This window comes from Sporobolomyces koalae (assembly GCF_050403365.1).
Source record: "Sporobolomyces koalae JCM15063 DNA, S_koalae_JCM15063T_v1_ctg33, whole genome shotgun sequence".
Classification (NCBI taxonomy): domain Eukaryota; kingdom Fungi; phylum Basidiomycota; class Microbotryomycetes; order Sporidiobolales; family Sporidiobolaceae; genus Sporobolomyces; species Sporobolomyces koalae.
The window spans coordinates 135,520-161,977 of record NW_027481738.1 but is presented as its reverse complement, the minus strand read 5'-3'; the positions used below and the strand labels follow the sequence as shown (position 1 = coordinate 161,977).

Below are 26,458 nucleotides of genomic sequence, written 5' to 3'. Positions count from 1 at the left end.
GGCCCCAAACCCCCCAAACCCCCCCACCACCCCAAAACGCTGGCTGGGGCCCGCGCCCCCCCCTTCCCCAAAAAGGGCCCCCCCAACCCCCCCCCCGTCCCGTTTTTTTCCCCCCCCCCCCCCTTGTTCACCGCACTTTTCCCGGTTCGTGCGCTCATCCACGGGATCATTTTCGTTTTCTCGAATTTATAGGTCAAGATGTCGCGCATGCGTGCACGTATCTCTGAGCGACTCAAGGAGGCTCAGAACACTGCCGCTTCGTTGACGACTTTCAACGAGATCGACATGTCGTCGCTCATGTCGTTCCGTTCCAAATACAAGGACCAGGTGCTCAAGGACTACAACGTCAAGCTCGGCTTCATGTCTGCCTTTGCCAAGGCTTCGTCGATCGCGCTCAAGGAGATCCCTGCCGCGAACGCCTCGATCGAGGGAGAGGGCACTTCGGCTGAAATCGTCTACCGCGACTACGTCGACTTGTCGGTCGCCGTCGCAACCCCGAAGGGTCTCGTTACGCCGGTGCTGAGGAACGCCGAAGGAATGAACTTTGTCCAGATCGAGGAGGCGATCGCGGGTCTCGGCAAAAAGGTGCGCATGGAGAGATCACTCATACGTTTTGCCCAGCGATTGACCGACTCGTAACGATTCAATCAACAGGCACGAGACAACAAGCTCACCCTTGAAGACATGTCGGGCGGAACTTTCACCATGTATGTTCTGCTGCAGACTATACTGCCCGCGTTCTCACACTGACCCGACCTTGCCTGTATATCGCAGCTCGAACGGTGGAGTGTTTGGATCGCTGTACGGTACCCCGATCATCAACACGCCACAAGCTGCAGTTCTCGGTATGCACGCCATCAAGGACAAGCCCGTGGTCGTCGACGGCAAGATTGTGATCCGACCGATCATGGTCGTTGCGCTCACGTGAGTCTCTCACTTCCTGCTGAGAACGCGAGTCTTGCCCAGTCGAAACTCGAGCTGAATCGTTGCGTACGTGAGAACAGTTATGACCACCGATTACTCGATGGTCGCGAAGCCGTGACGTTCTTGGTTCGCGTCAAACAACTCATCGAGGACCCTCGCTTGTTTGCCTTGTACAACTAAGAATCTTGCACATTGACCTCGCCTCCCCTCCTCCATGCCGTTCGACCTCTTCTTTCCTATCTCCTTTTTTTCATGTTTCAAGTCCTTTCTTTCAATACTGCGAACTGGCATACCTTTGATCTCTTCTACAATCCCTGATTATTGCAAGTACTCGGTTTCCCAAGGTCTTTTCAGCAATCGCATTTGAGAAAAGGATGAAAGATAAGCAGTAGCCAGAGATTACAGATCTAAGATTTCAGACGCGACCGCGCGCCTTGCGAGTTTCAAACCTCATCTGCCTGAAAATGACGGCACGACCTCGAATCCCAAGCGTCCTCGCTCCGGTACTACGACGAACAAACTACAATCTCCCACCTCTTCTGTCGTCCTTGCCAAGATCGGCCGCGTCGGGAGTTGAGCGATCGACTCTCTCGTCGGGAGAGACTACTTTGAACCACCAACTCGCCCGACCCGATCAGGTCAACGGATGGATCAGGTCGGTTCGTAAACAAAAGAACGTCTCGTTCGCGGTCATCTCGGATGGAACTCGAGTGGGAGGAACTCAAGTCGTCCTGCCAAAAGGTTTCGAACAAGGGTAAACACCTTTTCTCCGTCTCGCTACATTACTTCTTGAGGTGTTTACGACCGTCGTTCTCTAGGTTGACGGTAGGGTGTTCGGCCAGTTTCGAAGGAGAATGGGTCAAAAGTCCAAAAGCGAACTCGAGCGATGAGTTCAAAGTCAACAGAGTGACTTGGATCGGACCCTCAGATGCAGAGGTAAACAATCTCATCTCGTCCTCGTCATCTATTTCGATTCGCATCGGAGATTGTGTGGGCGAGGAGAAAGTAGGATTGTTTCCCGACTGACGAGGAAATCCCTTTTGGCCAGACGTATCCGATTCCGAATACGAAACAAGGCATCCCATTGCCCATCTTGCGACACAACGCGCATTTGAGGAACAGGAAAGAACAACAAGCGAACGTCATGCGAGTTCGAAGCGAGATGAATTGGGCCATGTCGAATTATTTCAGGGTGGGTATCGTTTTCACCTGGCTTGTTATGATCTTTTTCTACGACTGACCGAGAAACATGTTTAACCAGAGTGAAGGGTTCCTCAAAGTGGAAGCCCCGATCATGACGAGTTCCGACTGTGAGGGCGGAGGCGAAGTGTTCAAAGTAGTCGATGCGACTCCTCCAACATTCTCAACCGCTTCGACTTCTGCCTCTTCGACAACACCACCTCTACCTCTTTCTCCTGCAACTTCCGAACCTGGAAGATACTTGAGTGTCTCGTCTCAACTTCACCTCGAAGCGCTCGCTTCGAGTCACCCTCGAGTGTACGCCTTGTCACCCTGTTTCCGAGCCGAGAAATCCGACACGGCACGACATTTGCAAGAGTTTTGGATGCTCGAAGCGGAACTCGCGTTCCTCGATCAAAACCCACGTACCGCGATCGAACAAGTCATGCGAGTGGTCGAACAGAGTGTCAGGGCGATCGCTCGACACGTGAAGGAACATCTTGTCGACGAATACGAGTACTTGCGAGACCAGGCCAAGGGTGGATCAGCAGCAACTGCAGCAGGAGCGGGGACATGTATCGATCTCGACGAGAGGTACAGAGGGTTGTTGCAACCAAATTCGTACCACCGCATGACGTACACAGAAGCGGTCGAACGGTTACAACAACAACATGCGATCGAACCGTTCAAGTTTGAACCTGAATGGGGTTCCGGGTTGGCGACTGAACACGAGAAATGGTTGGCCGAGGATTTGATCCAAGGTCCTGTATTCGTGACGGATTACCCAACTCGATTAAAACCATTCTACATGCTCAAGAACGAAGTATCTCCACTTGACGAACCACAAGATCGATCAACAACGGCATGTTTCGATCTGTTGGTACCCCAACTCGGAGAACTCGTCGGAGGATCTCTTCGTACGCATTCGTACTCGGATTTGATCGACGTGATCCAACATCATCCCAAATTGAACCAAGACGATTACGAGTGGTATTTGGATTTGAGAAAGTTTGGAACGACGAGACATGGAGGGTTTGGGTTGGGATGGGAAAGGTTTGTCGGGTTCTTGACTGGCATGTCGAACGTGCGAGAATGCATCGCGTTCCCCAAGGCTGGGGAAGGGAGCAGGTTCTAAGTTCATTCAGTCTAGGCGTTTGAAACCAAGAGAACCTCGTTTTGCCGTCACTCCCTGTTCTCCCCAGGTCCCATTTTAACGAACGCAGAAGAGATCTAGAATGTTGATGCAGGAGTAGATCTAGATTGTCAACTCTAGCACGAGACAAACCCCAAAAAGGATCGAACGAGAAAAACTTGAGAAGCCCAGGAAAACACCAAAAGTAACCAGGAGGGAGGGGAGAAATGAACGACGGGATAAAATATGTCTATCAGAGTACCAGGTCGTCAACAAACGGCAGGAAAAGGAGTTGTGCGCGCGAGAGAGGGTTTCGCTTTTCTTTTTTGAAAGGGGGAATTGAAAGAGGTCTAGTTCGAGATTTCCTTGTCTCCTTCTTGACCCTTGATCTTGTACGTCCTTCGGTGCTTGCCATCGCAGTGAGCGAGGTAGTAAGCGCCCTCGGGGATGTCGTCGACCGATCCATCAGGGGTGTAGTCGGAAATGTTGTGCTTGTGCTCGCGGTGCTGCAAGTGCAAGAGCGCGTTAGCATACAAACAGTACTGTCCTGCGATAAGAAAGGGTTCAATTGGCAGGAAACCTACCTCGAGCGCCTTAATGTACTCCTCGCAACTCCTGACTTGGTTCTTGGCCAATCGCTCGTTGAGGTTCAATTGCTTCTGGATCTCTTGCGTCGAGCCCTTGACCTTGATCGAGAAGAAAGTCGCGGCAAGTCCCGAACCGTACGAGTACATCGCGATGCGCTTGTCTTGCAGTTGTTCCGAATCGACCGAGTACAGGAGCGAGGCGAACGCGCCGTACAGCGAAGCGGTGTACATGTTGCCGAGCTTCTTGGACGTGAGGGTCGAAGGTCCGACCTTGGCCTTGAAGTCGGCAGCCGACAAGGCGGTGAACGCCTTCTCGATGTCCTTGTTGAGGAGGGTCTTCTGGCGATCAAGTTGAGCGAATTCGGCCGGGATCGACTCGAACTTGGGGTGTTGCGGGTTCGAGAGGTAGTCGTTGTACAAGAGGCGAGCGTATCCCTTCTGGACGAGCTTGCCGTACGGCGAGTGGAACGCGAAGAAGTCAAAGTTGTCGAGGGTGACGTCCTGAACCTGGGCGTTGAGGCGGCGGGCTTCCTTCGCGCGGAAGTGGTCGTACGAGTTCTCGAGCGCGGAAGGGTAGCACGTTTGGGTCAACGGGCCGTCGACTTCGGGGTACTCGGACGAGAGGTGGGGTTTGTAAAAGTCGTACACGTTGGCCATGTGCGAGCCGTGAACCGACTCGAGCACGAGCGGGGCGTCGGGACCGACGAGCATCGCGACGGCGCCAGCACCGCCGACCGGACGGGCACCTCCCTCGGCGTAAATGGCGATGTCACCCGCGACGACGAGCGCGTACCGTCCGTCCCACGAGCTCGACTCGATCCAGTTGCACGCGTTGAAGAGGGCGGCGGTGCCTCCGTAGCACGCGTTCTTCGAGTCGATGCCCTCGATGTCCGAGTTGCCCGGGAAGAGGTCCATCAGGAGGGTCTTGACCGACTTGGACTTGTCGATCAGGGTCTCGGTGCCGACGTCGATGCGGCCGATCGAGTCGGTCGGGATCTGGTACTTGTCGAGGAGCGACTTGGTGACGGTGAGCAGGAACGAGTTGATGTCCTCGCGGTCGTCGCAGAACGCCATCTTGTCCTGGCCGAGTCCGATCGTGTACTTGCCGGCCGAGACGCCATCGAAGCGCTCGAGGTCGCTCTCGTCGATGCACCGCAGCGGGAAGTAGAGGTCGATCGCGTCTGGAGCGGTTGGGGAGGCGGTGAGGGAAAAACACCGGCGGATCGAACGATGGCGTCGCGACCAGCAGCACGCGCAGAGCGGGGCACGGCACGCGATGGGACGGCACAGGGAGAGACAGGACGAGTGTCGGGTCAGCACGACGCGTCCACCTGGGCCAGCGCGCACGGAGGGAGAGCACACGTACGGATACCAACATTCTGGGGACGCTGCGAAGGACTCGGCGCATGAGGCTGGAACCGGGACGAAGAACCGTTCGACGCGACCATCTTGGCTGACTGACTGACTGACTATCGAGGGGGTGGAGACGAGCGAACCGAAGCGGGTGAGCGAGAGAGCGAGGGAGAAGAGAGTGAACGCGCGACAGCGACACGAATCCAACCACGCGCGCGCCGAATCATTCGATCATCCGCTCCAGCTGCGCTCGCACGACCGGCGTGCCCACCTCGTACGATGGAACGGCTGCTGCATCGCAAGCCCCCCGCGGCAGCAGACCCTCTCGCGCCGCCAGTACCGTACGTCGAGCTTGCATCGTCGGCTGCGTCGACTTCGCACACGGCCTCGTCGCTCGCACCGTCACCGTCACCAGCACCGTCGACGAACGCGCAGCTGTCCGATCCTCGTCTCGACAAACGATCGGACGACTATGATGCGATTCCGCCGAGTGCATCCAAACCGGGCTACTTGCTCGACCGTGTCCGTCAGGGTCTCTGCTCCATCTCGCGTGCTCGTCGATTGACGCTTCGCTTCGTTGATGCAGGGCTACGACGACGAGCCCCCGTCGAGCACGAGCAGGACCGAGTACCTCATCATCTCGGCCATCTTTCTCCTCGGCGCCGCGTTCAGGTTCCACCGCATCGACTATCCCGCTTCCGTCGTGTTCGACGAGGTTCATTTCGGCAAGTTTGCGAGCTACTACCTCCGCCGCGAATTCTTCTTCGACGTGCACCCTCCTCTGTCCGTCCTTTCCTCCTTCCTGCCTTGACCTTGAACCTGACCCTGTTCCTCTCTCAGCGCAAAGCTGTTGCTCGCATTTGCAGGCTGGGTCATTGGATATGACGGCCATTTCGAGTTTGAAAACATTGGCGAGTCGTACGTCGACAACCACGTGCCGTACATCGGCTTGAGAACCCTCCCGGCGATCCTCGGCAGTCTCGTGCCCAGCGTCATGTACGCCATCATGCGCGAGAGTGGCTACCCGCGCATCGTCGGCCTTTTGAGCGCGAGCCTCGTCCTGTTCGGTACGCTCGCCCTTGTCCCCCTGGTCTCTCTGCTCTCCGTGCCGATACGATGAACCGATCGACTCGATAGACAACGCGCACATCACGCAGACGAGGTTGATCCTGCTCGACGCGCCGCTCGTCCTGTTCATGTGCCTCTCGTTCTACGCCTACACCCGCTTCTACAAACTCCGATACTCGTGCGTTGCGCACGTACCTCGCTCACTCGGTCCCATTCGCTAAAACTCCTTGCCTTTTGCAGCGAGTTCACGAAACCGTGGTGGACTTGGATGCTCCTGACGGGAGTCTTCCTCTCGTTGACCATCTCGTGCAAGATGGTCGGCTTGTTTGCATTCCTCGCGGTCGGAACCGCCGTCGTTGTCGACCTGTGGAACTTGCTCGACATCAAACGTGGACATTCAATCGTCAGTTCCTCTTTGGCCCGTCCTGATCATCACGTGCAAGTTTTTGGCGATCTGACCCTCCAGCGAGCAACTCGGAAAACCAAAACAGGAACACGTTCTGAAACACTTCCTCGCGAGAGCGTTTGGGTTGATCATTGTTCCCGCCTTTGTCTACCTTTTCTGGTTCTGGGTCCACTTCAAGGTCTTGACCAAATCGGGAACGGGCGACGAATTCATGACGCCCGGGTTTCAACAGACCCTCGAGGACAGTCCTCTGACCGCTCTAGCTGAAGAGATTCGGTACTATGACACGATCACGATTCAACACAAGAACACGAAAGGGTTTTTGCACTCGCACCCTGACCGTTATCCGCTCAAATACGACGATGGCCGTATCTCTTCTGCGGGTGAACATCATCCCTGCTCCAAATCGGACGTCCGCACCGCAGGGCTGAGTCTGACGGCTTCGCGGCGAAACAGGTCAGCAAGTTACGGCTTACCCTTTCAACGATACAAACAACCACTGGATTGTCGAGCCTACCAAACCCTTGCCGCTGAACGGCCGGGGTCGAGTTGTGCGACACCACGACGTGGTCACGTTCCGACACATCTTGACCAACTCGACCCTCTTGACGCACGACGTCGCGTGTCCTACCTTGGCGACCAACACCGAGTTCACGACGTGGGACGGCCTCGCCGCGAACGACGAAGAACGCCAGCAGAAGGAACTCGACACGCACTTTGAGATCAACATTGACGATGCGCACGAAGGGCAACAGTGGATGACCAAGTCGAGTCACTTCCAGTTGATCCACGTGCCGACTCGAGTCGCAATGTGGACCCATACCGATCCGGTCTTGCCTGATTGGGCGTTCAAACAGCAAGAAGTGAACGGGAACAAGAACTTGAAAGACCGCACGACCTACTGGGTCGTCGACGAGATTGTTCGAGATCCGAGTAAGCGTCCTGCTCCTATCTTTGATCGCGCGCCGTATCAAGCTGACGCCTTACCCTCGATCCAGATGTCACCGACCATCTCCGACCCAAGAAGGAACCACGTCAACCGACCAAGATGTCATTCCTGCGCAAGTTCCTCGAGCTGCAGATCGCCATGCTGCAACACAACGCCGGTTTGACCGACTCACACCCGTACGCGTCGGGACCGATCAACTGGCCGTTCTTGCTGAGCGGGATCAGTTTCTGGACCGGCAAGAACGAGGATCGCGAGCAAGTGTACCTGATTGGGAACGTCGTCGGGTGGTGGGTGTGCGTCATGGCCATGTCGGTCTTTGTCGGGATCCTCGGCGCCGACCAGCTCGCGAAACGTCGTGGATTGACTCCGATCCCGATTCGTATGCCTATTTGACCTCTCGCTCAACCGACGCATATGAGACTGACGCATGAGAGGTACAGCTGCTCGCAATCGGTTGTACAATACTGGAGGATTCTTTCTCGTCGCGTGGCTGTTCCACTACTTGCCGTTCTTCACCATGTCTCGACAGCTGTTCCTGCACCATTACCTCCCGGCGCACGTCCTGTCGTGTCTCGTCGTCGGGGTCGTGTTCCATTTCCTGTTCTGTGGCGACACGCTCAACTACCCCGTGTCGATCGCGGGCATCTCGACCCGTCGGCGTCCGCGACAGAAAGCTCGGGTCGGTACCCCGATGTACGTCGCATTCGCGGTCGTCGTTGGATTGTTGATTGCGAATTTCGAGTTCTTGAAACCGTTGACCTACGGCACTCCCGGATTGAGCGCCGATCAAGTCAATCATCGCAGGATCTTGTCGAGTTGGACCCTGGTGAGTTTCCGCTTCCAATTTTTTCTTCTGCCAGTCTCCTCAAACCCTTCATCCCTGCTGTGTCTCTCGAAGATCACGCAATGGCTGACGCTAAACTTGGTTCTTTTGGAAACAATAGCACTATGCCAAGTGATTCTGAGAATCGTTCTGCACCATGTCTTTCTTTTCTTTTTTCTCGTTCCTTCATCCTGCAAAACAGAAAGTCTCCATCCGTTCACGTCCCATTCGAAACAATCATGCAGAGAGCGTTTTCGGACCAGCACTTCTGCGGAATCTAGCGAACGTTGCTATCAGCGTAGCTACGAGACTCTCTTTGATGGTCGCTCCCAGCCATAACCATTTCACCAGGCTATCGCGTCCTAGTCATTCTGACAGAATACAGCGTCCAATATAAACTTGCCTTTTGGCCAATTGCGGCTATTGGTAAATATTTTCAGGGAGCGCGTCTGACTATGATGTCATATGCTCTGTCCCCTTTTCTCGTCCCATGTCGACTTCGATGTGAACGCTTCTTCGTTGCCAAGCACCACCTCATGTCCAGTCACACTATCTACAGCCGTCAAAATCCATACGAACGCAAAACACCGAGTGTTCAAAGAACTCTATGCGATCAAAACTGCGAGTGCTGCATCGCAGAGGGAACGACCGGAATCACAATTACGCAGCAACGCAGAGCAAACCACCGAAAACGCCATAAGGATGCGTTCGCAAAGTCCATCGGCATGCTCGACTCGCCGGAATCCGACTCGTCGTCCGACGCGACTTTGGACTCGTTGTCGTCCGGCTCGGACGGATCTGGCGCCACCGAAACCAAATCTATTCCGCCGATGACGTTGTTGGATTTCTACGACGATTTTGGAGGAGGGGAAGGCTTTGATGAGCCAAAAGGAGGAGAACCTTCCGATGAAGATTGCACGTACGATGACGACAGCGAGGCAGAGTACCGAGGAGACAAGGACTGGGACGACTTGAACGAATTTGACGAGTATGACTGGATAAATGATGAGCCGGTGTACAAGCGCTTTTTACACAATCAGGAGGCGTACAAGCTCGCACTCGAGAACCTCGGCCAGGCGCATTTGTCTGAGGCCATGCTCCGTACGTTTGTATGTTTTCAGCGGCGACAACTCGAATAGGGACACTTTCGCGCCATCCCACAAGCTCTAACCGTCATCCCTGTGACTACCAGATTCTTCATCACCTAATCCAGACGAACCGGACGACTCGCACTCTGAATCTCCGCCGCCTCGACGACCTCTCGGTAATCTCTCTAACCGAGTGGAGTCCTCGCAGCGACGCAAGGACAAGAAGACGTCGGCGAAGGAGGCTCGACGTCCGGAAAAGGAAGAACGTCGAAGAAAACGTCGAGAACAAGAGGAAGACGAGGCCCGTGAACGTGAACTGAAGGATTCCGTCGAGCGTCCTCCGGGTCGATTTTCGCTTTCTCGCTTCCTGCTCGGAGACAAGGTAGTTGAGGGATATTCACCTCCACCCGACGTGGCCGTTCTCTCCTACGAAGAACTGCTGACGTTTCAGGTCAGTGCTTTCCCTGTGATCAAATCGAATCTCGGCTCACGCCAACGCACAGGAGGGGGTACGAGCCGCAGTGAGCGCAACCCTTGGACCGCATGGGCTGGAGAGCGCAACGTGGTCCTCGATCTCGACCAGATCAAAGCTTAACATAAAAGAATTTGTACGTTTCTGTCGTCTTGCCCCGTCGGCTCCCACTGTCTCGATTCCGTGCTTATCCTTCGTGATCCTCGGTTGGTACAGGTTGTCCGAACGAGTCCGAAACTTCGATTCTATCGGGATTCTTGGCCGGTCAACATTCACGCAGGTGACTATCTGAGCCAGAAGAAAAGATCCTCGAGAACGCAAGACGAACGTAGAGCGCCGAAGCGCAGACGCGTGGTCGAAGGGCATCCGCAGCCACCGGTCGGACGTCGCCGTCCTACGTGACATCATTGCGCCGCAATGTGAAGACTGATCAATTTCTGTTCCAACAACGCTCTACAAATTTCCGCCCGAGAACTATCCCTTCTCCTTCTTCTCCCCTTGTACATAGTCTAGTGTGGTACCGACCTGAGTTGTTCGCAATTGATAAGCAAATCGAATCTCTATTACCGAACGAGCTAGGGAGGTAACCTGAAAATTTTCTGTTTCAAGACGGAAGATTGCATGGGCACGGTGACGGAAGACTTCGAAGACGGCAGGGCCGTCTTATTCAGGGATTCTCACGGAACAGTCAAGAGGAGAACGCCCTCGAGCCTTGCTCGAGCAACGTGGTATTGCCTTTTGCGAATTGCGGATAATTGGTAATGAGCAAATTGAATCTCCGCCCCTTCTGCTTGCAACCCTTCGACGCGACTTTGTTGTCGTAACTCTCGTCACGACTCGCGAGTCGCGTGTTTCCGATCCGGTCTCTCAACATCAATCTCTGGGATCGATCCTCATGACGATGGATCAGTTCGCGCCTGCCCCACCACCCAAAGTGGCTGGCTCGACCACCGGGAGTGAGTTTCGAAAGATCGCCCGCCTCCTTCGACAACACTCTTTCCTACTCGTACTGATTGGCCTTTTAACTCATGTACCATTCGTAAAAACCTCTTCACTCAACAGCTCCGACGTCTCGAGCGATCAAAAACTTGTCATCGACTTTGATCGACTCTTCCCCGGTTCTCCCTCCCGGTTCGAGGCGCAAGAGTCGAATCCAATCGAATTCAGTGCCAGTTTCGATCGACCCGAGTACGCCGCAGAAGAGATCCCGACGCACGAAGCGTGCTACGACGAAACGTGATTCCGATCAACTCGTAGATCGAGATGACGACCAAGACGACGAAGACGATGAAGATGATCGTCTTCGAACTCCCGGTTCGGCAATCAGGAGAGTCAGGAGAACGGGTACGGGCGAAACTTTGTGGGACGAACACCTCGATGCCAAATTGAAAGTTGGCATGAGTCTCATCCCGACGATGGGACGTCGATCGATCATTCTCAAATCCGATTCGAGCACGTATGGAAGGATCGGGTTGTTGTGCGAATACCTCAGGAGACAGACGGGCAAAATTCGAAACCGCACTCAACTCGCGAGTCACCTCGTCATTCAACGCAAACACGCCGTCAAAGTGCATGATCAAGAATGTACGTGATCTCGACGCTTTTTCTGTCTGGTCTCTGGCGCACACTCGTTACTCGAAAGAAAAAAACGTTCTAATGTGTTTCTCGATCGACCTTTCTTTCTCATCAGGGCTGGACCTGATCGACGGAACACCCCTCGCAAACGATCAAGATTTGTACAAGATGGATTTTGACGAGATCCTCGGACCCGATTTGTTCCCTCATACCGTCACAGCTGCCCAAGAAGAGAACGAAAAGGTCAAGGCTATCCGAATCGCTTTGAACGACAGGAGGCGAGCGGCTGAGAGCAGTGGTGGAGGTGTCGGTGCCAGTGGTGGTGGCAGGAAGAGAAGAGGAGGTATGCGCGCGAGCGCGAGCAAGAAGCGGAAGCGAGATGAAGACAGCAGCGCTGAAGAAGAATCGGAATCAGAATTTGAATCGGACGACCCTGTCGCGGAACGGGACGAGTTCGACCGAGTCGAGCTGAAAATGGAAGAGGAAGAAGACGAGGACGAAGTCGAACCGGTCAAATTGCAGTCGAGGAAACGGCCCAGAGTCCAGAAGTCGAAAGTCGAACCAGTTCTTGAATCGCCTCAGAAAAAGCGGGGACGACCTCGCAGACTGCCTGCGGCAGCCTCGACTTCGGTCACTGCGACATCAGCGAAACAGCACCATCCGAGTCCGAAGAAGCATCGTCGTCGTTCGGCTCGAGAAATGTCTTCCGATTTGTCTTCGGCGGAAGAGTCCTCAGGAGAAGGAAAGGTTGCCCCAGCAGAGGTGGAGGAAGAGGAGGAGGAGGAACAACCTCGTCCGCCTCCGAAAAAGAAGAACAAGGTCACGGGATCGAAATCGACCCTCACATTGCCAGTCGTCACGAACGGACCAGAAGCGGACGAGGTCGAGGAAGAGCAGGAAATGAAGGTCGATCAATCGACGCAAGCTTCGTTATCAGAGTCGAATGCCTCCCAACCAGCACCTGCATCATGGTTTGGAGCCGTCAAGAAAGTCTTCACCTGGTTCTGAGAATCACACATCAAGCATACCCGCGTCTTCCCGTTCTCTCCCATTTCTCATACCGAGTTTCCCGGGGTTTTTCTTTTCTTTGCCCCACCCCCCTTTCGCCCGATCATTTTATTTGAATCTCTCTTGCTTTGCCAGTCTCTCTTGTCATCTCTTGCTACGTATTTTCCATCCCCCGTTGTGTGAAGCGATCCATTTTTTTGCCTTGTAAGACCAAATCCATTTCTTATTGTTTTGCGCTTCTCCTTTCGCAATACGCGAGCAGGATTCGATCCCGTTAGGCTACAACACGGTAGTAGTATTGACAAACAAGCTCGGAAACTAAACTAAACTGCTCCTTGATCTTTCATCTAGAGCTAGGGTTGAAAGGCGAATGAGGCAAGGGCAAATTCTCGAGTCCTGCAACTCCCGCAATTTTCCCCTGACGTCTCGGTTGCGGTTCTGTCTCTTCCTCATCGTAATCTTGATCTTCATCTCGAGACCAAATGTGTTCGGGATCGTTTGTGAGCGAGGGAGGTTGCTGGTGGTCGACAGACGGTCCGGTACGTTCTTGGAGTTGCAAGTCGAGACGAGTTTGTTCTCGATACATGAAAGTTTGTACCAACAAGCAACAGTCGACCTGGTGGGGAGGAAATTACGTTGAGTGACAAAATAAGGAGCTTTGTATGAAGCGAAAAGAGGAGGAGGAGGTACTCACGGATAGTTGAAAGACTGCACAGGCTTTGAACGCGAGACTGTTGTTGGGTGTTACAAAATAGTACACCGTTTTGAACGCGTCCTGAGCATGAGGGAACATCAATGGTGTATCCAACGAGGTTCAGTGAAAACCTTCGCGAGTCGTAGGAATGAGAACGGCGTAGCCTCACCCCGAGGAACCAGCCTGCGAGTACAGTATGTCTGAATCCTGCAGTCGACTTGTTCTCGTAGTTGATCAAGAGCTGAGGCAAGGGCAACTGTCACAATTGAGAGAGAATTGAAACGACAATCGTCAATCTCCGGATGAGATCGCTAGGGAAGATACTACAGAGGTGCTCACAGTGGCTTCCAATCCCAACGCAATGAATCCCAGCAGGTCGATGTAGAATGTGATCTTGTGTAGCAGGAGAAACAGGATTGAATGGCCGAGGATCAACAATGCGGTGAATTCGAGGTAGCTGCTCGGGGTCCGAATGATCAATCCACTGCAGAGGATACCGAACGCATTTGAGCTATCAACTTACGATGGGAAGGTTGGCCACTGCCACAGTTGGAAAGGTCGATTCGACCTCGATCCGGTCGTTGCGGAAGGCTGTTTGTACAGGAGGCATACGTACAGGATACCTGGTGGCAGGAAATAAGCCATTAGATTACGACAGAGCTGACTTGTCTGACGGAACCAAGAGTGTGTGCGAACCAAACTGAGCGCCAATCATGAGGAGTGACTGAACCAAGAGGTACACCTGGAACCTCGCGCCCAACCAGTAGATACAGCGGGTGACGTTCGCGACGATGAGCAGTCCGGGAATGTCGGTCGAGAAGCCCTGACTGTTGCGTTTCTTGCATATGGACACATACTGATCGGAATAGGCGAGTGGAGGAAACAGCGCCATTGCGATCCCTCCAAGGGTCGAGAGCCACTCCGACATGTCGTACCGTACTTGAAGGAGGACAAGGCGGTGCAGTAGGCACCGTGTCGGTTTCTCTCTCCGCGCTACGACTGATCACTCTGAGCTTCGGATGCTATAGTGGATTCCAGTAGTTGCCTTTGCACGGTACCAATCGTGTCCAGGACCTTGTGATTTGTGTCGAAGTGTTCAAGCGATGATGCGGTGACCTTGACTTGGCGAGTGTACTACTTGGCTACTGGGCTGCAGTCGTTTGCACACGTTTAAGCAGTGTTCTCGGTCCGGGGTCGAATTGTCTTCTGCAATGGTGCGAGCCTCAGAACGTGACCAAGATGATGAAACACCGGCGAATCTCGTCGCTGCCTTTTTTCCCATACTCCTCTGCTCACCCACTCAGTACTCCACGAAACATGGGCGCTCAGCAATCGACCCCCGCAGCTTCAGCGACTCCTCCGCCTGGGTGTCCGATGCACGAGCAAGCCCCGGCACCGAAGCCTCCTGCCGGTTGCCCGATGCACGAATCATCGCCACCCCTGCATGCTCCGCGTGGACAAGTCAACGAACTGAACAACATTCCCGACCTCAAGCAGCAGCCTGCTCCGGGACAACAGATGTACTTGCCCCTCGAACGTACCATTTCTTCGATCCCGCGCGCTCCGTCTTCCTCTTCCTCGGCATCGGCATCGGATGCACCGGCTCCTTCGGCTTGTCCCGTCAATCACTCGGCTTCAGGATCAGGATCGTCACCGGCGGGCGAGACCCAGTGGGAGTACCCTTCGCCGCAACAGTTCTACAACGCGCTCGTGCGCAAAGGGTGGGAAACCCCAGAGGAATCAGTCGAGATGATGGTCTCGATCCACAACTGGCTCAACGAGGAAGCGTGGCAACAAGTGCGAAGGTGGGAGGAACGACACGAAGGAGGCGATCGTTCGAGTTTGGCGAGCTTCCAGGGTCGACCTCAGGAATTGTCACCCAAGGCGAGGTACCACTTGTTCATGGGTTCGATCTTGCCGAGCTTGTACGGTCAAGTGCGGCCATTCGATCGTCACGATTGGGTCGTGCACCGTCCGAACCCGCAAGCAGGAGCGAGTTCGTACATGTCGAAAGCGGGCTCGACCACCCCTTACACCACTCATCGCTGTGCGTAGTTCTCTCTACATTTTTTATCAGTTCCTGTTCAGTCAAGGAACTCACGCTCTTTGGTATCGCTCGCAGATGTGATCGATTACTACCACTTGGCGGATGATCAAGAAGGGAACCCTCAGTTCAGTCTCGACGTGCGTCCGGCCGTCGATGATCTCGGAGCAGTCAAGGAGCGTATCGGAGAGTGGTGGCAAGTCAAGAAGGACACGTGGTTCTCGTCGAGTTCCGGTTCGAGCGGATCGACTCCGGGAGTGCGGGTACAGGAGAATTGAGAACTGGGCAGTTCTTTCTGATCCACGCTTGTATACATTATCACTACTCGTTCACACAAGAATTCTGACAGGAAGAGAGAGAGAGAGAGAGAGAGAGAGAGAGCCGGGTACAACAAGAGTCGATCGCGATTGGTTGGTTCCTATTTTGCATTCTTGATCGCTTGTTCCCATTCGCGTTTCTCGTTGTCATCTTGTGCCTGTATCCGCGCTTGTGCCGCTGCGAGGTGTTGTCGTTGGTCGAGCTTCCACTTGATCAAGCCGACCAAGCTGTCTTCATCGGTCCGGTGCAATTTTCGCTCGTACAGGTAGTACGCAAACACTCCGGTTGAAAGTCCTAGTGCGACATCACCCCACCTAGGACGAAACACGAACGAGTGCGTGAGTACGCAGCGAAGAGGGGCACCCTAGAGATCGCTCTCACTTGGAGATGAGATACACGCGGGACGACAACATGCTTGCTTGGTTCCGACGAAGGACTCGAGGTCTTGTAAAGTCGGGCAGGGATTCAAAGAGAGAGAGTGAGCGAGGTTTCCGACATCTCTCTTCTCGAGCGCTCGCTCTCGTCACTGCGATCTGCTCGGCTCTCGCCTGACGCGACCAGATCCCGTTCCGAGCTTGAATCGATTGGTGACGCGTTCGAAAGATCAGCGTCGCGTCCATTACCTGAGCGACAACCGCGCGTCGGGTCGCTCAACAAACAATCGACCTCCGACGCACCTCGACGATGAGTCAGCTATTGAAGCATAAATGCTTCTGTTACGAAAGCCAGTCCGCACACGATGGATCAACCGAATTGTCCTTGATCGAGGGATGTGGTCACAGTTTCCACACTGTACGCTCGTTCTCGTTTCCACCATCTGTCGCGAATTGAGCCATTGATTGTACTTCTGTTGGGACCTTTCTTTCAGGCGTGTATCATGCAGTGGTGGGAGTCACAAGAACGTTTACAAACCGATCAAAACGTGTTGGTCGCGCGGACCTGCCCAACCTGCAAGCATGCCCTGCAAACTCCAAGAGCACAAATTGAAACGTGGTCCAGGATCGCACGGGATCTCGACCTGATCTCGAGGAAACCCGACTACGCGCGCACTACGCAGGACAAGGCAAAATTGAACAAGGTGTATGGGTTGACGAGGATGTTTGATATGAAGCCCATTGAGTGCACCGACCAAGGCCAATTGGCGCTCAGTTCGGACGGAATGAGTCAGGATACTCTTGCCATGGTCGAACACCTGCACGAACGTCGATTGACGAGACAATCGAAACTCGTTCTCGAACGAGATGAAATGGTCCAACCGGAACAGGAGCCAGACGAGGGCGGGAACGAGCACGACAACGAGGATGAAGTGACGAGGTTGCGCAGGGAACTGAGGGAGGCCATGATGACGGTCAGGGATCAGAAGAACGAGATCGACCGGGTCCAGGCGCATCTCTATGACGTGACAGGGCAACTCGACCAGCTCGAGCAGAACTGCAATGTGCTCCGACACGACAATGAAGCGCTGCAAGAGGAGCTCGCCCGCTATGACGATGGGCTCCTCGACGATTTGCAAGCGGACAACCTTGCGCTTGAGGAGGACAATGAACGATTGCGCACGAACCAGACCAACCTCGAAGACAGACTCGATTCGTGCGACAAAGCGTTGAAAAGGTCCAACCACGAACTGCACGACGTGCGAGAAGCGCTCGCGAAGGAGGGAGACTCGGGCCGAGAACAGATCAAGCGCCTCGAAGTCAAGATTGAGCAATTCGAAAATAATCTCTTGCAGTGAGTTTTCCGAGCTCTTCTCGACTTGACGGCGCGGATCTGACCAGTACCCTTTCGCTAAAAGGGCGCGGGCGGTCAACGACAAGCTCGAGCTGGAAATGTCAGACTTGCGTGAAAAATGTCGAGATAAAGTGAATCAATGCCAGACCGACTCACAGAAGCTCGTCGAGAAGTACAAGGTGATCGCCAAAAATCACCAGGAAGATCTCGTGAAAGAGCGCGAAAAAGTGACCTGTCTCAGGTCTGGCAACAAATCGTGGGAAGCGAAAGTGCGTCTTCTATGCAGTTGACCATCCTCGAGATCCGGAGTTGACGATATCTGTCCAATTTCGAGTAGTACAACAAGCTTCAGAAGAACTTTAAAGCCTTGCAGAAACAGAGGGGCAAACAGATCTACGATTCAGACGAAGATGACGATCAAGAGATTCACCCCAAATCGGTCCGATCGCTTGAAACCCAGGAAACACCTCGAACCAGATCTCGACAACCGTTGGAAGTGACGTCCCTCGCGAACCACATCAATGTCGCGCCTTCTTCAACTCCGCCGCCAACGCCAACCTTCAAGATCAAGACCCATTCTTCCCTCGAATACTTGTCTCCTACCAGCAAGCTCGCAAGATCTTTCGCTACAGAAGCAACCAATACCGATGTTGAAGACGACGACGACATCGTGATCGTCGACGACTTTGATCGAGGCGCTACCCTCAACAGCAAGATTACGCACCGATCTCGATCTGGACCCTCCGACTTGGCGACTTGTCGCTCACAAGGAGGAGCAGAAGCAGCGACCGGATCGACGGTTGAGTCGAAATATTTCGCTCCTCGAACGTACCCTGCTTCGTTCCCAAGTCTCATGGGTTCAAACTCTATTCCAAGCAAGAGAAGTCTCGACTGTGCCAATGAAGTGGTTGCGAGTAGGAGTGATCGACACTTGCCAGACTTTTCGGGTCGCAAAGGGGTAGCGGTACAGATTGGACCCAAGACGAAGATCAAGAGGAGGTAGTTTCATGAGTATTGAATGAAGGGAGGGTACATAGGTTTCTGTTCAGTTGTCTTGCCCAGGGTTTAGCATTTGTGGCTTGTTTTGTTGTTCTCTCGAAACCTGTTGACATTCATTCTCGAAACTTTGCTTCTCGCTGTTCTCGCATTCGAAAAGGTGGGCACAAAAAATGATTCGTTTCGTTACACATGCGGAACAGAGGAAAGAAAGACAAAAGGGTTGCCATTCGAGAGTACACTATGTTGATTTTCAGATTCTTGTTGGTTCACCTCGATAGAGTTCGTCGTGCAGCAATGCGTCGAAATCGAGGGTAGGACCTTGAGGTTGCGAGCCAGGAGTTCCAATGTGATGGGCATTCGCAGCCGCTGATCCCACATCTCCTCCTCCCCCGGTCGCGATCGGTTGACCTTCAATCGTGACGCTCGATCCGTAAGTCGCCCACAACGAATTGATGTCGAGAGTCCCCATCAAGAAACTTGAAGTCAACGAGGTGACGTCGAGACCTGGAGGAAGGACGAGCGTGCCGTTCAAGTAGGCAGAGATAAGAGTCGAGAGATCGGGAGGCGGGCCGAGGGGTGTTTGCGGTTGCGACATGGGAGGTGGAGGGGTAGGCAAAGAGTGTGCCGTCGGAACTGATGTTGGCGGAGGTGGTGGCGGCGGTGGCGGCGGTCCGTGCTGTGGGGGAGTATGCGAATGAACTGGGAAAGGCGAAGGGGCCGAACTCGCGGAGCCCGGTCCTCCAAAGAGAGAAGCGAGCGAAGATAGGTCAGGCATTGCGAGTGAAGCGGGAGAGGCAGCCGTTGTCGACGGGTGCAAGAGGGTAGTATAGTCGAACCCATCCGAGGAAGCGGGAGACACGCCAGATTGAGACCCTTGACGGAAACGAGCCGGAGGATTCGGAAGCCCATCCACAACGGGCGGTGAACCCTGTAGGATCTCTCGCATCTTCTCGTCCTGCTCCATGATGCTGTTGCGGAGATGACTGTGCGTATGCGGACCGACGCTTGGACGCTCAGATGCTGCCAGAGCTCGCTCGATATGGTTGATCAGGTTCGCAGTCGGTTCGTCGGCCCAAGACCAGCCCATTGTCAAGAGACCATCTCGAATGCTACAGAATCGGAGTTGTTAATTCCATGACACTCTGAGGGATCTCAGTCAGGTGAAAATGACTCACTCGACGAGATCGTTTCGCCGCTCTTCTCTCGAGATTCCCTCGCCTCCTTCTTCGACAACTCTCGTCTCAATCAGCAGCTCGCACCACTTGTCGAGATTTTCGCTCTGCAAGTGGGTCAGAAATGCGAGACTCGGAGCTTCCCTGACGGTTTGGGCGACCATCCTTGCAGCTTTGACGGTCGTCGACCGTACTTGCTCGCGCAAGAGTCTCAGTCGGGACAAGGCGCGTTGTTGCGAGGGCTGCGAGTGCCGGGGGATGTGATCTTCGGTGGGATGCTCAAGAGAGCGCACGCGCCGTTTCAGGTCGGTGTAAAGCGGTAGCGAGAGCCCGCACCATGCGAGCGAGAGAGTGTACAAGCATGCCCGCACTGCGAAGGTGCACAATCGTGAGTTCGCGATGTCAAGAGAGGGGCGATCAGCACGGCTCACTGATGAACTGCCTTTCAGCTTCAAACGGCGCAGGAAGTGCATGAGCCGAAGTCGCGGCAGGGGAGAGCACCATAGCAATACGAGACTCGAGCACGGCAAAGAGGTGCAGGAGGTGGTCGAGGTGTGTGAGGTACTTGGTCACGAAGAGCTCATCCAGCGGTTGTTTGCGGGCAAAAGCTGGCGTGGGAAACAAGCGATTAGCGGACTTCGAAACAAGCCCTGGTGGGAAGACATACTGCCGGTAACGTTATCTGAAAGCGATCGAGCAAGCGAAGCACAGTGGTACGTATAAGGTCGGAAAGGTCGGAAGAAGAGGGTAACGGTATCGCGCAGATCGACATCGTCGACTGTTTCGAGCAGCGAAGCTTCGATCGACAAGGGAGGGTCTCCGCATAAGATTCGATCATCGACGGCGGTGCTGTATGAGATCCTGCTGTCAGCATGTCCTTCCGGCGATTCTTCGAAGCAAGGAAGAAGCCTACAAATGCGATGTGCGGCCAGCGCTCGCGGCGAAAATGGCTTCGCGCATCATCAACGCGCTCCAACCGAGACTCATGTTCATGACTTTGACTGCGCCGGGCTCATCGGCGGTGTCGAGCAGCGTGCGCAAGTGAGAGACGAACGCGCTGCCGTACGGCTTGCCTCCTTTAGGGTTGTTACCTAACCGTAATTGTGATCAGCCATCACGCTTGGTAAAAACAACGTTCTGCTGTGATACGTACGGCCTTCCAGCATTTCGAGCAAGTAGCAACTTGCCATCGTCTCTTCCGTGCTCTCGACGAGCGTGCCGCGATCCCATGCGAGCTTGACGGCTTTCTTGCGCAGCTTCTCGCAGGCTTCGTCTCGTCGTCTTCCGAATTCTCGTAGATCGCGATCTCGAGCGAATGCAGCGGGAGTGAGCGATTCGAACGAGGGGATGTTGCTGCCGGGGCTGAACAAAGCGGGATGCGAAGACAAGCGCGAGGTGAGCGCGATCATGGCGTGCGCGAGAACCTTTATATAGAAAATCGTGAGCTCGATCGTAATATGTCAGAGAGATAGCATGGCGCAAACGGACCTCTGCTTGTGGTGGTAGAGCCTCAAGACGCCGCCCAGCAGACTCGAACAAGAGGGACATACGTCCTCGCACCCCGATAGGGAGCCAGCTGCAATTTGGAAGAATGATCAGCAAAAGCCGGCCTCGGAATCAGAAGCAGACACGAACCTCTGGGGAAGGGCCTGGTATACTGACCACCGTTCGGACACGTTAGTTCCGTTGATTGCGGCTCATGATGTCGGCGAAAAGGTCTTACACTCGAGGAGATGCGCGACGAGAGCACCGTTGAGGGCGTCAAACGCCAGATTTGCGTCGGCGTCGTCTTCGGATAGTTTGGGTGCCCGAACTGCCGTCGCAAGAGTCTCGATAGATGCTCGTGCTTGACCTTGCTGCTGCTGCAGTCTCGGCTGAATCCAGGGGGTGTTGGACGCGCCCATGAGCTCGGGAGCTGTCGGATCTGCCGTGCCAAACATTGCGCGTGCTTCCTCGATCCGCTTGCCGCTACGTCCGACCGCCTTCTTACGGACTGTAGGAGTCGTGGTGCATCTGTGAGGAGGACAAAACGCAAGGATCAGTCAGGCTGGACACAAAGTCTCGTACGATGGGACAATCGCTTCGGGGATCCCGGCTGCCACCACTCGGATGCCGACATGTGGTCCTGTCTCGTCCAAGAGACGTTCACTCACACAATCCCCTTGTCTTTGCATCGAGGGCAGCTGATGCCGATCGGTTGCGGCTTGCACAGCACGCGTCTCAGCTTGCACGCATCGCACGCCGGCAGCTTCTTGCGCTTCTTGCCAGGGCCCGTGTCGCCCGTTTCCGGTGCCGGTTTGTCGTGGTCGTGAGAGTCGGAGTTGTTTACCGAAGACGCGAGATCCGAAGTCGAGGCGACTGGCGGGCTGATCGACATGCTCGAGGAGCCTGCAGTAGCTGTACGAGTCGTCCGAGGGGGCATCAAGATTCGTGAGGGAAGAGGTGGGAGCGGAGAGCCGTGGTTCGACTAGTGCCCAACCGCGCGGGTGAGGGAAATGCCGGCGCTGCCTGCTGGTGATGACGGTGATCCTGTCCGAGTAGACTAGCTGTAGCTTGCACTGGATAGCCCGTGATCCGGCAGGCGGAATTGGCAGCAGGATCGGGTGAGGGGAACTGAAAAGAGGAGGGCGGCCAGAAAAAACCCAAGAGATCTGTGATCAGATAAAATCTTTACTCAGATCACTCGCTCACCAGGTCCATTCTGCTCGTTCGTACGCTCTATAAGGCTCTTATATCTCTACTGGTTATTTTTACACAAGCTCGGAGCGAGAGCACGAGGATAGAAGCCTGTACCTGTAGGGTAGCTTTCCTAAATATTTCCTCGCTAGCATCCGCAAGCGCGTGCGCATCAGACCAACCTTCAAGTGGCTGCGAGTACTCTGATACAGCACGCAGAGGGAGCTTGGATCATCTTGTCAAACGTATGCTGACCCGGTCCGAGCCGATCACCCCATCAGGCTAACACATTCTGAGTCAAGCCGCGCGAATCACTCTAGTCATGCTTGATGTCAGCCTTCGTTGGCAGTAGCGGCGAAGCGTCTGTGAGGCAGATGTCTCTTGAATCCATTGAATCACAGCTGGACCAGGCTTTTGCCGACAAACAGGAGAAGCGAAGGAGTGAAATTGCGGTCCAAGCGCCTTCTCTGATACCGAAATTCTTGCACGGTCGCAGGACTCGTGACACTGATTGACCATTTGAACGGGAGATACTCGTACAGGCGGCTCTGCCTCTGCTGACGCAAGGGCAGGACGGCGCAACGTCCTCGTGACTACCGTCTGCGTGACTGATTCACTGTGAGAGTCGCTTGATATCGTGTTCTCACTATGTTTTCGCATCGAGAGGGACTCTAACAACTGCCGCAGTCTATTGCTAGAATACTACTGAAAGTATTGTCTGAGGATCCAGAGGTAGCCAGAGACGATCAACCTTGAAGAGGTCGTTGCAGAAAGGAGCAGAGGGATTGAGGCGACCTTTCAAAGGTCGTCCCACAAAGGTGAAGAGGGAATAGACACAACAAAGAGGAGAGACAAACAGAGGGGATGGGCCCGGGGGGAGTCGACGACGAGGGCCTAACGCCCTCCTCGAGTCCTCACAGTCACGACAATCGCAACCCTAGACTCAACACCGCGCCCATTGCCCGCGGCGAAAGGCTTGTGCCTCGTGTGAAAAGTCGCGATGACCCGTGGGGCACGTCCTTGAGCATACAAACAAAAAACTGGCGCAAAAAAAAAAGGTCGATCAACATTCCGATGGAGAGTGATGGAGTTTCCAAAGAGTCGTCAACAGGCGTTGTGACTGTAGTCCCGGGATTTGCGAAGTAAAAGGCGTCGTAAATATTCCATGAGGAGAACACAGCCGCCTGTGAGATGTTAAAGGGCGTGGCGTATTCAAGTGATTCCAACAGCAAGAACGCTTTATTTTTGCACAGCGTGGTCTGCGTATCACATCGCAAAACCACTAGTCTGACAAGCTTTTTCACTGCTAAATGCACTGATATGACCTTTCGAGCTAGTTTTACGCAAGGGAGAGTACAGTAGCAAGACTCACAGCAACGTCCGTGCATCAGTTTGAAGGGCTTGTAGACACTACCGCCACGCACAAGTCTGCATGCTGGCCAAGGCAAGTGACCGCAAGGCGAATGAACTGACTTGCCTGCTCAGTATTCCAAAAAATATGCTTCGAGCGGGAACCGGTCGTGCGGTAGGACCGCGGCGAAGCGGCAAATATTATTATTTAGTACCGCCTCTCGCGCAACCACTCTATCAGAGAGCTGGACTCTGCAGTGAACGTACGAGTCCTGAGTGAGCCCTGCTATTGCAAAGACGAAACGTAATCCAAATCCCCGAATACTTGTCTCCGGAACGCGGTCGTCGACGTTGCTGTCTTGTTACCTGTACTCGCCTCACCTCGAACAACTTCTGTACGCGCCCTTCGAGCCATTGGCTCAGCCCTGCACGGGAGCTCCAAGAGGCAGCGCTGACGTCAGTAACAAGCGTACCTTGACAGTTCACCTTCAGCAATCATCATCATCGGCCGAGATGGATATCGACGACGAGCTTCTCGGACTCGCAGAAGGCGGCGCTTCGAAACGCAAAAGTAAATCGTCCGGCAGGAAGTCCAACAAACGCAGACGCCCCGCTGAATCAGAGTGAGTGTTCCCCCCCCCCGCTCACTCGCTTGCCGATCAAGTCTCGCGATTCAGGACTGACTCTTGCTCGAGCAGAGATGGCTCCGAGTCCGATATGGACATGTCTGCAAGTGACTCGGACGCGGCTTCACCCCCAGCGCGGTCAAAGAAGGCGGCCAAGAGTGCTCCCGAAGTGAGCGATTCGGACGAGGAAGCCGCCGGGGACGACGGAGATTTGTACCCGCTCGAAGGCATCTACAAGAACTCTGCCGATCGCAAATAGTACGCTCACTCGTACTCGAGCCATACGTCGATGTGCACCGCTGACCTCGAACAACTCGAATCGCAGCATTCTCGGTCTACCCGAGTTCGAGCGTGAAGACATCATCGCGACTCGCAAGGAAGAGATGCATGAACGGCAGACGCGTATCGAAGTTGCCAAGATGGCCTCGAGGAGTTTCGGAGGCAAGTCCGCTGGCGCAGCATCGGGAGAAGGAGGCGAAGACGACGAAGATGACGACGACGAAGAAGAGTACGGCAATCGAGGCACACGTTCGAGGAAAGCTACAGGTACATCGACGACGAAGAACGAGGGGTTGGAGAAATTGAAGCGCCGCCGCGCCGAGAAGGGCAAGAAGAGGGAGGCAATGGCAAGCTTCCCATCACAACGTGACGAACATGTGCTCTCGCTGAACTTGATCCGCCCATCCAGGACTCCGACTCTGACGGCGACTACGAAGCCGGAGGCAAATCGTCATCGCGCCGCCGCGGACAGTCGTCCGATACGGAATCGGATCCCGAGCTATCTGATGTCGAGGAAACGAAACAGACGACGTCGAAGAAAAAGGAAACGAAACATGCTGATCCTGCTGCATTCCACGAGGTGATGGTGCCAAGATCAAAGCTTGCAGAGTTCTGCGGTGCGCCCTGGTTCGAGGAATGGATTAAAGGTAATTCTCGCTCAAGGCAAATCGGGTGAGAGAGTGTCGACTGACTTGCGCATGCATACAGGTGCCTGGGTCCGCTTGGGCGTTGGAATGGACAAGAATACTGGCCAGATGGCGTATCGTCTGTGCCGAGTCGAAGGTGCGGAGCGCACGGCTGCCGTGTCGAACTGCCCAGGAAGCTTGTTCTGACGCGAAATGCTCGGCTGTTGGTTTCTGCAGGTATTCGAACCGGCAAAGCTCGGCCCTACAAGATTGAGCCAACGTCGAGCTCGACAACCGACATCGAATTGAATCTCCGACATGCCGACTTGGTCCGCCACTTTACAATGGAGACCGTCTCGAATGCGCCATTCAGCGACGTAAGCAGGCTCGCTATTTCTACAGCGCTCATAGTTGCTGATGTACCTCCTACACTTTCAGCGCGAATTTGATCGTCTTTCGCGAACCTGCAAAAGTCTCCCGACGTCGAAAGAGCTGAGCAAAATCCAAGATCAACTCAACAAGCATAAAGAATACATTATGACCGAGGTAAGACAGTATAACGATGGTCTTGCAGGTTTGATGCTCGTTAACGCTGGATTTTCCTTATGTACTGCAGCAAGATCTCGCGGCGCAACTCGCCAAGAAGGGTCGCCGACCGGTTGGCGCTGCTCACAAAGCTCGACTTCTCGTTCAACGTGATCATGCGTTCTCGTCAAACGATACGGAAACGTACGAGAGAATCGTTCGCGAGATCGCCGAACTCGAATCCGCGACTCCGACGAAAGAGAACGAGCAGGAACGCATGAGACGAGTCAACGAACGCAACCGCGCGAGCAACAGAGAAGAGATCCAAAAAGCCGAAGCGAGAAGTCAGGAAGAGCGGAGGCGACAGGCGGCATCGCTGGCCAAGGGAGAAAACGTCAGAGTCGATCCATCAGCCCGTGTCAAGACGATGACGAGGCTTACCTACGACAGGTACGCTCGGATTACTGCACGCTTCTTAAAGCTAACTGACGGAACCTTGCCCGGGGAAATAGTCGCGCTGGAACTCCCGGGTCCAACACGCCGGCTGGCGCAACTACGCCGACCAAGAACGGGGCTCAAACACCTACGCTCGCGGCTTCTGCTGCTCGTACCAAAGGAAACAAGATTGAATCCGTCGTTGCGAGCAATGTTCAGCTTGATCTCGACCTAGATTTCTGAAATTAAAAGCCTGAATTGCGCAGAGCTTTCTATCTCGCCCCAAGTTTCTGTTGCGATTCGGCTGTGTTTGAAGCTTGAACCATGTGTAGCAACCTGCGCTTGCACGTGTCTTTATCGAGAGAGACCACTAACTCAGTTCATTGAACTTTTTCCCAAGTCGCGACGCTTGACGCCAACCG

The 26,458-nt window shown here is 54.4% G+C and overlaps 12 protein-coding genes across 12 annotated transcripts; 8 read left to right on the top strand and 4 right to left on the bottom strand.

Moving 5' to 3' along the window:
- Positions 1-198: 198 nt before the first annotated feature.
- Positions 199-1,104, top strand: JCM15063_001743 (uncharacterized protein; the record flags this gene model as incomplete). The annotated part of the gene is made up of 4 exons (XM_076680213.1): positions 199-585; positions 655-707; positions 775-924; positions 1,005-1,104. The coding sequence occupies 4 exons, from the start codon at positions 199-201 to the stop codon at positions 1,102-1,104; spliced, it is 690 nt and encodes a 229-aa protein (XP_076532724.1).
- Positions 1,105-1,388: 284 nt separating this feature from the next.
- Positions 1,389-3,238, top strand: JCM15063_001742 (uncharacterized protein; the record flags this gene model as incomplete). Its single annotated transcript, XM_076680212.1, has 4 exons — positions 1,389-1,678; positions 1,743-1,860; positions 1,973-2,116; positions 2,186-3,238. 4 exons carry the CDS (start codon positions 1,389-1,391, stop codon positions 3,236-3,238), a joined length of 1,605 nt encoding a protein of 534 aa, XP_076532723.1.
- A 347-nt stretch (positions 3,239-3,585) lies between these two features.
- ERG13 (hydroxymethylglutaryl-CoA synthase) lies at positions 3,586-5,270 on the bottom strand (the record flags this gene model as incomplete). The annotated part of the gene is made up of 3 exons (XM_076680211.1): positions 3,586-3,741; positions 3,820-5,003; positions 5,189-5,270. The coding sequence occupies 3 exons, from the start codon at positions 5,268-5,270 to the stop codon at positions 3,586-3,588; spliced, it is 1,422 nt and encodes a 473-aa protein (XP_076532722.1).
- Positions 5,271-5,454: 184 nt separating this feature from the next.
- On the top strand, positions 5,455-8,557 carry PMT4 (dolichyl-phosphate-mannose-protein mannosyltransferase; the record flags this gene model as incomplete). Its single annotated transcript, XM_076680210.1, has 10 exons — positions 5,455-5,697; positions 5,762-5,958; positions 6,016-6,242; positions 6,313-6,421; positions 6,484-6,646; positions 6,735-7,032; positions 7,106-7,582; positions 7,648-7,977; positions 8,039-8,424; positions 8,543-8,557. The coding sequence occupies 10 exons, from the start codon at positions 5,455-5,457 to the stop codon at positions 8,555-8,557; spliced, it is 2,445 nt and encodes an 814-aa protein (XP_076532721.1).
- Positions 8,558-9,146: 589 nt separating this feature from the next.
- On the top strand, positions 9,147-10,104 carry JCM15063_001739 (uncharacterized protein; the record flags this gene model as incomplete). Its single annotated transcript, XM_076680209.1, has 2 exons — positions 9,147-9,522; positions 9,614-10,104. 2 exons carry the CDS (start codon positions 9,147-9,149, stop codon positions 10,102-10,104), a joined length of 867 nt encoding a protein of 288 aa, XP_076532720.1.
- Positions 10,105-10,876: 772 nt separating this feature from the next.
- Positions 10,877-12,564, top strand: JCM15063_001738 (uncharacterized protein; the record flags this gene model as incomplete). Its single annotated transcript, XM_076680208.1, has 3 exons — positions 10,877-10,937; positions 11,044-11,565; positions 11,672-12,564. 3 exons carry the CDS (start codon positions 10,877-10,879, stop codon positions 12,562-12,564), a joined length of 1,476 nt encoding a protein of 491 aa, XP_076532719.1.
- Positions 12,565-12,907: 343 nt separating this feature from the next.
- Positions 12,908-14,186, bottom strand: ANY1 (Any1p; the record flags this gene model as incomplete). Its single annotated transcript, XM_076680207.1, has 6 exons — positions 12,908-13,180; positions 13,259-13,339; positions 13,428-13,514; positions 13,598-13,715; positions 13,782-13,881; positions 13,955-14,186. 6 exons carry the CDS (start codon positions 14,184-14,186, stop codon positions 12,908-12,910), a joined length of 891 nt encoding a protein of 296 aa, XP_076532718.1.
- Positions 14,187-14,575: 389 nt separating this feature from the next.
- CYC3 (holocytochrome c synthase CYC3) lies at positions 14,576-15,580 on the top strand (the record flags this gene model as incomplete). The annotated part of the gene is made up of 2 exons (XM_076680206.1): positions 14,576-15,305; positions 15,381-15,580. The coding sequence occupies 2 exons, from the start codon at positions 14,576-14,578 to the stop codon at positions 15,578-15,580; spliced, it is 930 nt and encodes a 309-aa protein (XP_076532717.1).
- Positions 15,581-15,720: 140 nt separating this feature from the next.
- On the bottom strand, positions 15,721-16,033 carry NCE101 (Nce101p; the record flags this gene model as incomplete). The annotated part of the gene is made up of 2 exons (XM_076680205.1): positions 15,721-15,934; positions 16,002-16,033. The coding sequence occupies 2 exons, from the start codon at positions 16,031-16,033 to the stop codon at positions 15,721-15,723; spliced, it is 246 nt and encodes an 81-aa protein (XP_076532716.1).
- A 271-nt stretch (positions 16,034-16,304) lies between these two features.
- On the top strand, positions 16,305-18,351 carry JCM15063_001734 (uncharacterized protein; the record flags this gene model as incomplete). Its single annotated transcript, XM_076680204.1, has 4 exons — positions 16,305-16,412; positions 16,489-17,348; positions 17,413-17,617; positions 17,686-18,351. 4 exons carry the CDS (start codon positions 16,305-16,307, stop codon positions 18,349-18,351), a joined length of 1,839 nt encoding a protein of 612 aa, XP_076532715.1.
- A 246-nt stretch (positions 18,352-18,597) lies between these two features.
- JCM15063_001733 (Zn(II)2Cys6 transcription factor domain-containing protein) lies at positions 18,598-21,941 on the bottom strand (the record flags this gene model as incomplete). Its single annotated transcript, XM_076680203.1, has 10 exons — positions 18,598-19,456; positions 19,523-19,889; positions 19,951-20,127; positions 20,187-20,368; positions 20,433-20,610; positions 20,673-20,943; positions 21,008-21,095; positions 21,155-21,176; positions 21,243-21,532; positions 21,673-21,941. 10 exons carry the CDS (start codon positions 21,939-21,941, stop codon positions 18,598-18,600), a joined length of 2,703 nt encoding a protein of 900 aa, XP_076532714.1.
- Positions 21,942-24,058: 2,117 nt separating this feature from the next.
- On the top strand, positions 24,059-26,279 carry RTF1 (RNA polymerase-associated protein; the record flags this gene model as incomplete). Its single annotated transcript, XM_076680202.1, has 9 exons — positions 24,059-24,168; positions 24,244-24,429; positions 24,497-24,797; positions 24,860-25,097; positions 25,159-25,233; positions 25,314-25,453; positions 25,515-25,622; positions 25,693-26,051; positions 26,114-26,279. The coding sequence occupies 9 exons, from the start codon at positions 24,059-24,061 to the stop codon at positions 26,277-26,279; spliced, it is 1,683 nt and encodes a 560-aa protein (XP_076532713.1).
- Positions 26,280-26,458: the final 179 nt, after the last annotated feature.